Here is a 14,877-nt window from a genome sequence, read left to right as displayed (position 1 = left end):
CCTGATAGAACACCTTTGTGATGAATTAGAGCCGAGACTTCGAGCCAGGCCTTCTCATCCACATCATTGCCTGACCTCACAAATGCACTTTTGGAAGAATGGTCAGACATTCCCATAGACACACTCCTAAATCTAGTGGACAGCCTTCCCAAAAGAGTTAAACCTGTTATAGCTGCAAAGGGTGGGCCAACTCAATATTGAACCCTACGGACTAAGACTGGGATGGTATTAAAATTCATATGCGTGTAAAGACAGACACCCCAATACTTTTGGCAATATAGTGCATCTTCCTGTGCTTTTTGCCTGTGCTGTATCCTTATCAGATAGCATTGTTCTCTTGAGACCCTCTGTGGACAACAGAATCTCTCCCCCTATGTTATAAAGAGAAGGGGGGGGGGGGGTTCTGTAGTCTTATCATGACAATGCTGCTCCTCTAAAGATACAGCAAAGTTAATGAGCGTTGTCAGCCTAGGAAAGGAAGTATGTTACTGGCAGGATCACCAAGTGAAAATAAAGGGAAAAGGGCAGAAAGAAAACAAATTCAGCCACCACATCTGAGGACTGGTAAGTTATCACCTGCCTAATGCTGTCCTAATAACAAACACTTTTGTTAGTAGGTTAAGGAGCATTTTAAAGCGGTTGTAGACCCCACCTTGTTATTTTTACCTACAGGTCCGCCCTATAATAAGGCTTTCCTGTAGGTAAAGTTAATATCTCCTAAACATGCACCATTTAGGAGACATTCACTCTGCATGCAGCCACTGAAGTCAGCGACGCATGTGCTCCAAAGGTCTGGCATATCGTGCGGCACCTTCAGAACTTCCTGCCAGGAACCGAGGGTTCCATGCACGTGAGTGACGTCATAGCGGCTCTGGCCACTCACAGCCACGAAGCCCGCGATCCTGGAAGGAAGGACGGGAAAAAATGTCAGCCCTCTCAGTGGTGACCGGGCACCACCAGAAGGGCTTCATTCTAAGGTGAGTATTTAGCATATTGGCACATTATGCCATTGCCTTTCAGGTTTTTTTGTTTGTTTTTTCAGGCAGTTTACAGTACTAAAGTGTAAAAGTTTGGTTCAAAAGTTGGTGGAAGTTAAGGCAATTTTAGGGGATTATTGATGTGTTAAGGGTCCAGGAAGGGGAGCGATAAATGTGGCATGGGTGCAACATAAGGATGGTATTGTGCTGTGTATTTCAGAGGGTGGGCTCTGTGTTGTGTTAAATTGTTAAGTCCCTTTCATTGTGCTTGAACAAGGATTGTGGAGGCCAAACAAGAGTTACATGTTTAAGGCCATTTACATGATATCACAATAAATTCAAAAAGAGAGAGCAGGCAAACACTTAGTTCGAAGGAGACCCATACAAAGAGATTCAGCAGTCACACGAGTTCTAGAAATGATTCATGGATGCCTTTGTCTTTTACCTTGAAATATACTCTGCTCCTTTACAGCAACACATTTATAGTTTTTTAATAGTGTTGCCTTTAAATAATCAGATGAAAAGCTTAGAGATAACGCTGTATGGTGTATGATCCATTAGGTATGCTGTCATTTCAGAATTTAGCAACAATAATGACAATACGTATGTTTCAACTTCATGTTTTGAAAATGTATGTTTTTGCTAAATTAATAGTTTTTTGCCGTATCCTTTATACCCTCTCTATTAGGCCCCATTCACACCTGAGCGTAGCGTTTTCATGCAAGAAAATCATGCGATTTTACCGCGTTTTGCAGCGTTTTTGCTGCGTTTTACCACAATTTTGTGCAGGGCAAAAGGTCACTAATGTAAAAAAGAAGAAAAACGCCCAAATCTGCCTAAAAAAAGGTTCCAGAACTTGTTTACGCTTCAGGCGTTTTGTAGCTTCTGGCTTCAGGCGTTTTGGAGTGGAGATGTGAACCATCTCAATAGAGGATAATTGATTTTTTTCTCCTTCAAGCTACAAAATGCTCAGGTGTGAATGGGGCCTTAATGTCATATTTAGTTTGTAGCCTTTACATGCACACATTGGTTCACAGATATGTCTGTATATATTTAAAAAAATATGACAGTCTATCAAATTATACAGGGAATTTAATTCATTCAATACTCCGTGAAATATTTAGCTGAACTCTGCATATTATCACTTGAATAACTTCAGAGGGTCTAGTACAGTGGTTCTCACCCTGGAGGTCGAATGATAATTTTCCAGGGGTCACCGAATCCTGGGCTGTTCCTGAAGCCCGCACAGCTCTCCCAGCCCTCTCGTGGCCACCCAGCTGGGCTGTTTCTGGAGCCCCTTGGCAAACCACCTATTCAGTTATGGCATGGCTGGGGGTCAGAGACTAGAAGTCAGCTGACTGGTGAGGAATGGGAAGTGGAAGGGGCTGAAGGAGACCCTATCTCCTGATTGCAGTATAGGTGTCACTGCTGCGAGACACCACAAAGTTGGAGACACAGTGAAGCCGGAGACACAGATAACACTAACTGTGATTAGAGTTGCCATTAAAAGTTCCCACTACAGCTCTCAGATCAGCAGATGACCTTAATCAAGAGCACCTAAGTTAGATGATCAGAACTCTCCCCAGCTCTGCCACTGATCCCAGCCCCCATCATCACTGCCACTCATCCCAACTCCCCTCACACCCCACCAAGGAGTAAGAGAAGGAATAAAAATAGAGAATACATGGAAGGGAGTGGAAGGGGGGGAATGGAGAGAAAGAACATGAAAGATGGCTAGAGAGAGAGATAGGGTGGAAAAAACAAGAAATTAGGATAGTGGGAGATAAAAGGGAAAGAAAGGAGAACAAAGAGAAAGACTGGTACATCTTAAAATGTACCATAAGGGGGTTTACTACTGTACGAGTGGAAGGGAATTGGGGAACACAAATTACTTGTCTTGCCTTAGGTACTGACAACCCACGCTACGAAAAAATAATTTGACTGTTATGCCACGTACACACAGTCAGAATTTCGGCCAGCAAAAGACAGATGAGAGCTTTTCGTCAGAAAATGCGACCGTGTGTATGCTCCATCTGAATTTTGCTGGCCAAATTTCCACCAGCAAAAGACTGAGAGCAGGTTCTCAATTTTTCCGAATGAAAAAGTTTCTATCGGAAATTCCAATCGTGTGTATGCAATTTCAATGCGCAAAAACTTAGACATGCTCAGATTCAACTACAAGAAGGAAGCTATTGGCTACTGGCTATTAAACTTCCTTCTTCTAGTCCCATCGTACGTGTTGTACGTCACTGCGTTCTTGATGGTCAGAATTTGGCTGTGACCGTGTGTATGCAAGACAGCTTGAGCGAAATCCCGTCGGAATTCCGTTGGGAAAACCATCAGAGCTTTTTCTGACCAAAATTACGATTGTGTGTACGGGCCATTAGGGGTCCCCACAACTTGGGAAATTTTATCCAGGGGTCACGGCATTAGTAAGGTTGAGAACCACTGGTCTAGTTTCTAGTTACTTCTGAGCTGTGTCAGTTCAGGTTGTATATTAGAATTACAATGTATAAACAGGACATTTATTTGCTCTGGATAATATAACTCCTGCTGTACTTCCACACCGCAACCTTTGCTGACAACAATGTTAGAAGCATGGTAGAGACAGAGACCAATGCCGGTGTCCTGTTTTCACCCGATCTATGCTTGGCCATTCACGAAACACAGCCTGTGATGACCCTATGTTTTGTGAATGTCCATGTGTAGATGAGGAATGAGAATGGTTAAGCATGAGAACAGCGCTGGTGGCTGTCTTACATGCAGCACCGTTGTTGGAGGGGGAACTGAAATACAGTGGGAGCTGTCCCATGGTTGGGAGCCCAGATATGTTTGAGTTATGAACCACACTTGTAAGAAGTGTCTGGACCTGGAAGTGTGGGTCCACATGTATTTGCAAATCTATGCAAAGAAAAAAAAACATGTAGTTCATTGTTTTTGTTGTTGCTGGATAGTGTAAAAGTACACTTTCGTATATATATATATATATATATATATATATATACAGTTAGGTCCATATATATATTTGAACGCAGACACTATTTTATTTTTTTAGGTATTTACGAAAGCAAATTCAAGTTAAAGTTATATAATGGCTATGGGCTGAAAGTACACACTCTCAAGTTTAATTTGAGAGTATGTACATCCAAATCAGAGGAATGGTTTAGGAGCGGTCACCCCCCCCCCCCCTTTTTCAAGAGCCCAAAAGTAATTGGACAATTGAATCAAAAGCTGTTTCACGGCCAGGTGTGGGCTACTCCTTTGTTACTTATTCATCAATTAAGCAGGTAAAAGGTCTGGAGTTGATTCTAAGTGTGGTATTTGCATTTGGAATCTATTGTTGTCAATCTACATCATGAGTTCAAAGGAGCTGTCCATGCAAGTGAGGCTTCAAAAACAAATCCATCAGAGAGATAACAGCAATATTAGGAGTGGCCAAATCAACAGTTAATTTGTACATTCTGAGGAAAGAAGGGGTGAGCTCAGCAACATAAAAAGGCCTGGACCTCCACAGAAGACAACAGTGGTGGATGATCGCAGGATCCTCTCTATGGTAAAGCAAAACCCATTCACAACATCCAGACAAGTGAAGGACACTCTCCAGGAGGTGGGCATATCATTGTCAAAGTCTACAATTAAGAGAACCATTTATAAGCCTGAAGAATAGAAAAGTCAGATTAGACTTTGCCAAAAAAACATCTAAACATTCCAGACCAGTTCTGGAAAAGCATGCTTTGGATAGGTGTGACTAAGATTAATCTGTACCAGAATGATGGGAACAAAAAAGTGTGGAGAGGGCTTGGAACAGCTCATGATCGAAAGCACAGAACGTCATCTGTAAAACATGGCACTGTGTCATTGGTGTTTATTCATCATGTGACAGAAGACAGCAGCAGCCAGATGAATTATGTAGTGTTTAGAGATATACTGTCAGCCCAGATTCAGCCAAATACAGCAAAGTTGATTGGACGGCGCTTCACAGTACAGATGCATGATGATCCAAACACTGTAAAAGCAACCCAGGAGCTTTTGCAGGAAAAGAAGTGGAATATTCTGCAATGGCCGAGTCAGTCATCTGGTCTCAACCCAACTGAGTATGCATTTCACTTACTGAAGGCAAAACGGAGGAAACCCAGTCTTTGGTAATGTCCATGGGTTTCAGACTTCATTGCCAGTGAATAATTCTCAACAATTATCTAAACAATTATGATTATATTAATTTGTCCAATTACATTTCAGCCCCTGAAAATAGGGGGACTGAGTATAAAATGGTTGCAGTTCCTAAAATTTGTACTTGATTTGTATTTGTACTTGATGTTTATGTTCAACCCCTTGAATTAAAGCTGAAAGTCTGCAATTCAAATTAATTTGGATTGTTTTGTTTTAATTTTGTTCTGGTGACATACAGAGCCAAAAGTATTGTGCCTGTGTCCAAATATATATGGACCTAACTGTATATATAATTATATTACATAGACCCTTTATTATGGTTTGGGTACTAGGTAGGGCCATCTTTAATATTGATTGGACCCGGGGCAAAAATTTTCTTGGGGCCCCCATGCAATTTCGCTCTCCACCTTCTCTGAGACATACAATAAATAGCAGCTAGACTTAAAATCAGTTTACTGTATCAGCTTAGGTAGCGATTGCGATTGGTTGCCAGAGGTTACAGCATATCATTACTGCTTACTGACTGGGCTCACTGATTAGTTGCTAGAGGTTATAACACATGATTTCTGCTTGCTGATTGGTTGCTAGAGATTACTGTACAGTAATACTGCTCACTGGTTGCTATAGTTTACAGCACATCTTCTCCTCACTGCAGGGAGGCATGATATATACGAATGCCACCTCTATTCTCATATCAATGCTGCCGGACTCAGATATTTACATATGAATGTTGCCACTATTTACATATAAATGACGGTTATTTACATGTAACCACAGGGTCTGCAGGTGAGTCATCCGTACATAACAATAGGGCAGAGCTGAGCAGCATTAGTAGCAGCATTTCACACTGAGATAACACAGCACGGGACTAAAACTTCAAGGGATGAGGGCATTTAAACTGGGATGGTTGACAAGTATGAGGCAGCTGCTTTGGGCCCTACAACAATGACAGGGCCCAGGGCAGCTGCCCCTTTTGCCCTGCCTTAAAGATGGCCCTGGTACTAGGATGCATACATTATGCATATATTGTATGTGATTCTGTGTTAATAACCAATCAAGTGATGTATTCAACTCAATAACTCAACTTTACAAAAGGTTGAATATAAATTAAAAAAAAAAATGTAATTCCTTTTCAATTGGAATTTGAAGTTGCCCATTTACATACTTTTATTGTATTCAGAATTAGGGACCTAAAACTGTATCTTTTAGCTCAGAAGAAAGGTATGGTTACAGCCTTGAAATGCATTGTCTTTATGCATTCACAGTAAAGCAGGCTTTGAAATCAAGTTTCAGTCGCTTTGAAGTCTTTCATTTGCACTCCTAATTTGTGCTTTCTTGGATAATATCTTTCAAAGGTTCTCTAACATCTGGTGTTAAGTTTGGCCCAGGAGATCCCTTACAGTCTGGTCTATGTATCTGTGCCAGCTCTTCTTTTAAACATACCAATCATGATATCAGATCCAGTGCCACCAATGTGATGCCTTGCTCTCTTTTATTTCATTTTATCTCTCATCCTTGGACATGAACTATGAAGAATCTGAAATAATTAGCTTGCACACATCTGTGCCTCTGGACTCACTCATCATATGGCAAATTACCCAATGAACATTCACCATTGGAGATTTAGACTCTTACATCTTATGCCGCGTACACACGGTCAAACTGTATGACGTACTTAGTCTGGCGTACTTTCCGCCAGACTGTCCGTCGGACTTTCCGAACGGGCTACTTGGCCACACACACCACTTTTTGAGCGGACTAATACGGCGTACTAAGTCCGCCGTACTATCCGCCCTACTTTTGAAATGAACGGACTCGCCCACACACGCGGAGAAAAGTCCGCTCATTTCGAGCGTCTCCAGGTAGGCGGGGCCCGCGAGGGAGACGTCGCTGGCCCCGCCGCCTGGTATGGACTTAAAGGGGAACCCCAACGCCGAAAAAAATCGGCGTGGGGGTCCCCCCAAAGTCCACAACAGACCCTTGTCCGAGCACGCTACCCGGCCGGCCAGGAAAGGGGGCGAGCGAGCGCCCCCCCTCCTGAGCTCTACAAGGCCGCGTGCCCTCAAAGCACCTTGTCCCCATGTTGATGAGGACAAGGGCCTCTTCCCGATAACCCTGGCCGTTGGTTGTCGGGGTCTGCGGGCGGGGGGCTTATCGGAATCCGGGAGCCCCCTTTAATAAGGGGGCCCCCGAATACCGGCCCCCCCACCCTATGTGAATGAGTATGGGGTACAATGTACCCCTACCCATTCACCTGTAAAATAAAAGTACAAAAAAAAACACAACGCACAAGATAAAATACTTTATTGCACAGCTCCGGGGGTCTTCCGTCTTCGGGGGTCTTCTCGTCGGACTCCTCCACTATCTTCTTGTAGCTCTTTTGCTAGCGGAGGAGTCCGGCTTTCTTCCTCGCCGCCGGCCTCTTCTCCCGACTTCGGGGGTCTTGTCCCCCTCTTCGGTTCTTCTGCCGGGCCACCGCGCCTTCTTATAGCTCTTTTACAGGCGGTGGCCCGGTCTTCTGTCGCCGCCGCCGCCTTCCGCTCTTCTTCTTCTTCTCCTTCTTCTCCAGGAGATGTTGACTCGACGCTCTCTCCGGCCACAATGCCAGGGCCGCGCTGCGCGGCCACTTATGTAGGGACAAGGGGCGGTGTCACATGGCTTTATGTCACATGGGTTGGTGTCACATGGTGACCCCGCCCCCTTACGATGTCATAGTCCCCATGTGACATCAACCCATGTGACCAACCCATGTGACATAAAGCCATGTGACACCGCCCCTTGTCCCTATATAAGTGGCCGCGCAGCGCTGCCCTGGCATTGTGGCCGGAGAGATTGTCGAGTCAACATCTCCTGGAGAAGAAGAAGAAGAAGAAGAAGAAGAAGAAGAACGGAAGGCGGCGGCGACAGAAGACCGGGCCACCGCCTGTAAAAGAGCTATAAGAAGGCGCGGTGGCCCGGCAGCAGAACCGAAGAGGGGGACAAGACCCCCGAAGTCGGGAGAAGAGGCCGGCGACGAGGAAGAAAGCCGGACTCCTCCGCTAGCAAAAGAGCTACAAGAAGATAGCGGAGGAGTCCGGCGAGAAGACCCCCGAAGACGGAAGACCCCCGGAGCTGTGCAATAAAGTATTTTATCTCATGTGTTGTGTTTTTTTTGTACTTTTATTTTACAGGTGAATGGGTAGGGGTACATTGTACCCCATACTCATTCACATAGGGTGGGGGGGCCGGTATTCGGGGGCCCCCTTATTAAAGGGGGCTCCCGGATTCCGATAAGCCCCCCGCCCGCAGACCCTGACAACCAACGGCCAGGGTTGTCGGGAAGAGGCCCTTGTCCTCATCAACATGGGGACAAGGTGCTTTGGGGTGGGGGGGCCGCACGGCCCCCCCTTCCCCAAGGCACCCCCCCATGTTGAGGGCACGCGGCCTGGTACGGCTCAGGAGGGGGGGCGCTCGCTCGCCCCCCTTTCCTGGCCGGCCGGGTAGCGTGCTCGGACAAGGGTCTGTTGTGGACTTTGGGGGGACCCCCACGCCGATTTTTTTCGGCGTTGGGGTTCCCCTTTAAGTCCATACCAGGCGGCGGGGCCAGCGACGTCTCCTTCGTGGGCCCCGCCTACCTGGATACCCGCTCGAAATGAGCGGACTTTTCTCCGGGCGGGTAAAGTCCGCTCATTTCAAAAGTATGGCGGACTGGCATACACACGGCCGGATTGTCCGCCGAAATGCGAGTACGACGGACAGAATTTCGAAAAAAACGAAATTCTTAGTACGCCGGACTGCACGCTGAAAAAGTCAGCTGAAGCCCACACACGAGCGGACTGTTCGCTGAAATGTGTTTCGGCGGACTAAGTACGCCATACAGTCCGCTCGTGTGTACGCGGCATTAGTTCCTTATATGATTCATGATAAGTCGTGTTCCTGAAGTCCTAAAAAACAATTGGAGTAGACCATCGCCCCATCTAAACCAACACAGATATCAAAATAATGAGATGTAGATCATATTTTGGAGCACCAGCAAAGCAGTTCAAGGCAGCTTTACGTGGTGTTGAACTTTGATGTCAACTTTTTATAGTAGTGTTTTTATTCTCTGTACATCAGTGATACAAAATGACAGAAGCAATTTGATTTATGTGATTAAAGATATTTGTTAATTAGATATGGTCTTCTCACAAATATATAAAAAGGTGCTATCTTCTACAAACCTCAGTTTTGCTTTCTGACCGCTATGAGAACATTTGTCTCCCTGTACTGCAAGTTTCAAGTTAAATAAAAGCTGCTAAAGCCGCTTATCTTATCTCACATTGAAATATCTGCAACAATATATAAAGAACCTCAGCTAAGAGAAGTTAGCTAAACTGAAGTTATTCACCCCTGTGAAAGGTGATACCAGAAAGATATGATCACCTTGGATAAATTGTTCTCTTTACAGTTTTTGCAGACATGTAGGGGGCACTGTTTGCATCTGAAGGAAAATTAGTTTAACCAACACATACAAAAAGGTATTTTTTTCAGTAAGAGTTGTAAAAATAGGATGGAGCAGTCTTCTACTGGAGCTGGTATTAGCCAACAGTACATTGAGAAAAGGGTTGCAATGTAAAGCAGTGAAGAGTCATACACAGGAAGATTCAGTTCTGTAATTTATTAGAATTAAATTATATGAGTACAGTTAATGCATCTTGAGGGCTCTGCCTTCTTCATAGCTTTTATAGCTTGTTTAAAAAGTTCAGGCGCATGACATGGAACCAGTTGGGAGACCTTGTCCAAGTATTTTGGAAGTACCAGCTGACTGATGATATTTCAGCATTGGAGTATTATCATTCATCTGGTTCTTTTAAGATACTCAGAGACCAGTTCCACATACACCTGAACTATCACTGCAAGCACTAAGGAAGGGGGGATTTGATTTCCTGTAAATAACACATTGGTTGTACTCTTATGATATAGCACCAAAAAAGTATGGAACTGAATTGTCTTGTGCATAACTTTTCACTTTTGAGGTACTCCTCATCACACATACACAGAAGCTACCCCCTCAAGAAACCAACAATAGGTCTAGTGCCATGGGGGCACTTTTACCATAAATCAGTGAGCCCCAATATCAGAATTCTGAGCAGTAGCCTGGCTTTGGTCCATTTTTTTTTATTAAGGAGGTTCTCATTACCAGCTCAACTTTGCAACACGTTGACCCTTTCGACACAGAGGCACTTTTGCAGGGGATGCGGTTGATGTAAGGGTAGTAGGAGCACTTTAAGGCTCCATGCACACTGGGCTTAAAAAAACTCCAGTTCCGTTGGAAGAAAAAAAAGCTCAAATAGAGCATTTTTTGGTACAAAGTTTAGACGTGTTTAGGAGAGTCTTGCATTTTTTTTCTGCCATAAAGTTCCAATCAGAAACGCAAACCATAATGCCGCATACACACGACTGGACTTTCTGGCAGAAAAGGTCCAACGGTCTTCCTGATGGACTTTCAAACTAACTGACTTGCCCACACACGAACGGACTAAAGTCTGTTCGAAAGTCCGTTCGTTTTGAACATGATGACCTACGACAGGACGAGAAAAGGAAGTTCAATAGCCAGTAGCCAATAGTTGCTCTTGCGTCGTATTTGGTCCGTTGGAGCAGCATACAGACGAATGGTTTTCCCGATAGGAATTGAGCCCTTCGGACAGATTTGAAACATGTTCTATTTCTAGGTCCATCTTATTTTTTTAACGAAAAATTATCAGACTATCCCACAAACGATCGGACTATCCAACGGAATGATTCCGTCTGACCTAGTCTGCCGGAAAGTCCGGTCGTGTGTAAGGTTTTTTTTTTTCTGCCTTTAAATGTTGAGCTCAAAATAAGCCTGTAATCGTTGTAATGTGCATGGACACATAGGATAATATCAAGCTGCTTCTACAGGCAGAACACAAAACTCCTGTAGAAGCATGGAGATTAACAGTAACAAACAGTACCTCTTTCATTTAGCTTACCTGCAACCTACTACAACCAGTCAAAGAGCTTAGGCAAATTTAACTGCAAGTGATCAGCAGTAAAGTAAACTAAAAAAACCTAGTGCTGCAATAAAAAACTAAACGACTATCTTCTGCTATGTCAAAACGCTTGTTAATGCAAGATTATTAAAGCATGCTTTTATCACAATATTGTCTTTGATAGCTTAATGTATCTTTATTGTCAAAGCCTTTCTCAAACTTTTTAATAAATTCCTTCCATAAAAGATAACTGCCAGCCTATTCCTGATATATATATATATATAGGGTCTGTGTGTAATTGGCGATTTGATAGAAAAGGCCAATAGAAATATGTGGAAGAAAATGATTCTGTCATCCAGTATTGAAGTCTATAGATAAGACATTTCATTAAAGAGTTCCCTTTGCCTTCCTATGAATGGAAGGTCAAATCTTTTATAGGCAACAATGAATCATATTTTAGAGAGGGGGAAAACAGTTGAAGTAATTACATGGACAGATATTTCAATAACGGCGCCCTTGGCTGACAGATGACCCACTGGGACAATTTCTGCAGCACTGAAGTATACATCATACGGGAGTTTTGTTTGTTCTGCAACGTGCCTTGTAGAGATTCAGTATTTATTTAGAAGCAAACATTGTGTGGTAACAGTTTTCTCATTTTCAACTCAGAAAATGGCAAATCTTTTGTTCGATATTAAAATAATTGCGACCCGCCTTTTCTCTAAATGCCTGATCATATAGGCCACAGGAGCCCACCAAGTTTTTACTTTGATGACTGAAAGTGTTATGTAAACCCTTAAATTGAACTTCTTATTTGGTCCCTTTATGCCCCTTTCACATGATCGGCCCGCAAAGATCCGCATGTCCGTTTTTAAGTGGATCTTAGTGGGCCACTCATTGACTTGTATGGGCAGGCGGATGTCAGTGGAGATATGTTCACTGACACCCGCCTGCCATCTGATCTGACAAGATCAGCTGAAAACAGATGGATGGCAATACATTCGCCACCCGTCCAGTGGATCAGATTGGACTGGACCAGACCAAAACCAACCACCAGTGTAAGGGGAATATACAATGACCTCCATGTAAGGGGGAATTTACACTGACAACCATTGTCGAGGAGATTTGTACTGACCACCAATGTAAGGTGACACTTCTATACCGACCACCAATGTTAGGGGGATTTACACCGGCCACCAAAGTTAGGGGGGATTTACACTGACCACCAATGCAATGAAGAATTTACACTGGCCATCAATGTAAGGGGGTCCGTCACACTGGCCACTAGTGTGAAGGGAAGTATTGTACACCAAGCCCCAATGTAATTAGGTGATTTACACTGACCACCAATGTAACTGAGACATTTAGCCTGCGTTCACATTTGTGTGTGTTGGGAACGCATGCAAAATCGCTTTCCCGACACCACAGAAACGTGCTGCCCTTTAGCAGATAAACAGCAGTGGCATTAATTGTTACTGACACCGTCACGCATCTGCTCAGATGTGCGCATTCACATGCACCAAAGTTTTCGGTGCTGTGGCACCATGTTATTTTGATTACATCTCATATTTTCTTAGCTTTGCAGAACAGGCTGATGTTAGGCTTAATGTAAGCAGGGCTTTCCAGCATGCCCCTTTACCTCCCCAGTGAGCAGCATTCAACAGAAGTGATAGTGGATATGACCCCGGGGGGTATGATATACATATGAATGCTGCCTCTATTTACATATCAATGCCGCCGGTCTGTGGATATTTACATATTTATGCTGCCGCAATTTACATATCAGTGCAGGTTATTTACATGTAAACACGGGGTCTGCAGGTGAGTCATCTATACACGGGGCAGCATTAGTAACAAAGCTTCACACTGAGATACCGGGACACAGCACAGGACTAAAAATTCAAGGGAAAAGGGAATTTAAACTGGCTGGTATAACTGGTAGGATAACCAGATGAAGAAAAAAGGCTGAACACAATTAATGCAGCTACAATATCGAAAGACTGCTAAGCTCCAATATAGGTTTAGATATGTAAAAAAGCTAAAAGGTAAAAGTATACTCACTTGGGTAGTCTTTAGCATGTGCCTTCTCTGACCAGTTTCCATAGAAAGTTAACCTGTACTTAGCTGTTCCACAAGCACAGCAGTCGGGTATTGTCTTCTCACTGACTCCTTCAGATGTGACATCTGTAAAAAGTCCACAATGTAAAATGCAATACATGCTAAACATTTTATTTTATTTCTATAGCCCTGTAGACTGGTACATATATCTGGGGGGAAAGGCAGAAAAAAACTATTATCTCTCTGTAGAGCTTTTTTATTTTTTTATATTAAGGCAAATTGTTATGATGAGGGTTTTTTTATTTTATATTTAACGTTTTTTTTTTTTTTTTTACAAAGCAATAGTAGAGTATTGTACTGTATTACTCATTGGTTTTTGCAGAAAGTTAAAGTTTAGGGGATTCCCTTTATTAGCTAACTTGAGTTATTATGCAAACTTCCAAGGTGCCTTAGATCTCTTCTTAGGTTTGTTTAAAACCCAAAAAAGGGAACCAATTTGTTCCAAAAGTTTGCATCGTTAATAACTTAAAGCAGAACTAAAGCCCTCAATACTTACCTCTTCTTCAACAGTCCAATGTCCAGCACTGCCATCTTCTACCCAGCTTCTTTCATGTGCTGGGGTGCATCCATCTTCATTGGCCCGCATGGAATGTTGTCACAGGATCGGTAGGTTTACTTTATTACAGAAGAGATTGCATGTCTCTTCTGCAATAATTAGTCTGCCAGTTCATAGTTTTTTAATTAGATACTTAAAGCAGAGTTCCAGACTCTGAAAAAAAAAAGTAAAGCTGATGACTTTTAATATAAGGACACCATCCTGTCCAGGGATCCCACGATGTTGGTCCCCCAAAGAAGCCACTTTGTCCATCGGCTCAAGTGCAGGCGTTGGCATTGCAACTAAGGGAAAGAAGCAGTGAAGCCTGTGCTTTCTGAATGGCCCGTCATCTTCTGAGACACACACAGGTCCCAAAAGGCAGTAGGGGTGGGGTGAGGAGGGGCCAATGATGACGTACCTCACCACAGTGAGGTAGGACGGAAGTCCTGCAGGAAAACAAAAAAAGGTAAAAAACCGCAAAAAAAATAAATAAATGAAAAAAAGAATATGCTAAAACAGGGGGTGGCGTTTGATTGATTAAGACCTAGTTTCAATTTAGCCTATAACTCTGTTTTAAGTTCTACTTTAGGTTAGCCAGTAAAGGCTACCAACCCCAAACATTATAAAGCAGTGATTAACAGATTATTCATATTTTATACCCTTTCTATTAAAACTTTAACCAGTTCAGGTCCAGAAACATTCAACCTCTCCCAGTCCAGGTGTTTTTTCAGCTCTCAGCGCTGTCACAATTTGAATGGTAGTTACTCAGTCATGCAACACTGTACCCTAATAAATTTTTTGTGAGACAGAGTTTTATTTGGTGGTATTTAATCACCACTGTGTTTTTAATGTTTTTCTATATAGATGGGAAAATACTAAACATTTTGAAAAAAAAAATTGGGTTATTAGTATGGAGATACAAAATATGTGAGACTTTTTTACTGCCTAGATGCATAGAGGGGCCCAAAATCCAAGGAGCACCTTCAGGCATTCTAGGGGCATAAATCATCAAATGTCCTGGCTACCTATTACATGTTTGGAGGCCCTGGAGCACCAGGACAGTGGAAACACCCACAAAAAAATAAACACTCCAAGGTATTTTCGG

The 14,877-nt window shown here is 43.2% G+C and overlaps 1 protein-coding gene across 3 annotated transcripts in view; it reads right to left on the bottom strand.

The window, feature by feature from the left end:
• Positions 1-14,877, bottom strand: part of SPON1 (spondin 1) — a 686,200-nt gene that overhangs the window by 449,361 nt on the left and 221,962 nt on the right. For all 3 annotated transcript variants that reach the window (XM_077460912.1, XM_077460913.1, XM_077460911.1), the window contains exon 5: positions 13,181-13,303. In XM_077460912.1, coding sequence (XP_077317038.1) covers positions 13,181-13,303 — 123 coding nt within the window. The remainder of the gene's footprint in view (positions 1-13,180; positions 13,304-14,877) is intronic.

The sequence above is a fragment of the Lithobates pipiens genome, unplaced genomic scaffold, assembly GCF_037356315.1.
Source record: "Lithobates pipiens isolate NorthernLeopardFrog02 unplaced genomic scaffold, aLitPip1_a1.2 Scaffold_10, whole genome shotgun sequence".
NCBI lineage: Eukaryota > Metazoa > Chordata > Amphibia > Anura > Ranidae > Lithobates > Lithobates pipiens.
This window is presented reverse-complemented; position numbering and strand designations above follow the sequence as displayed.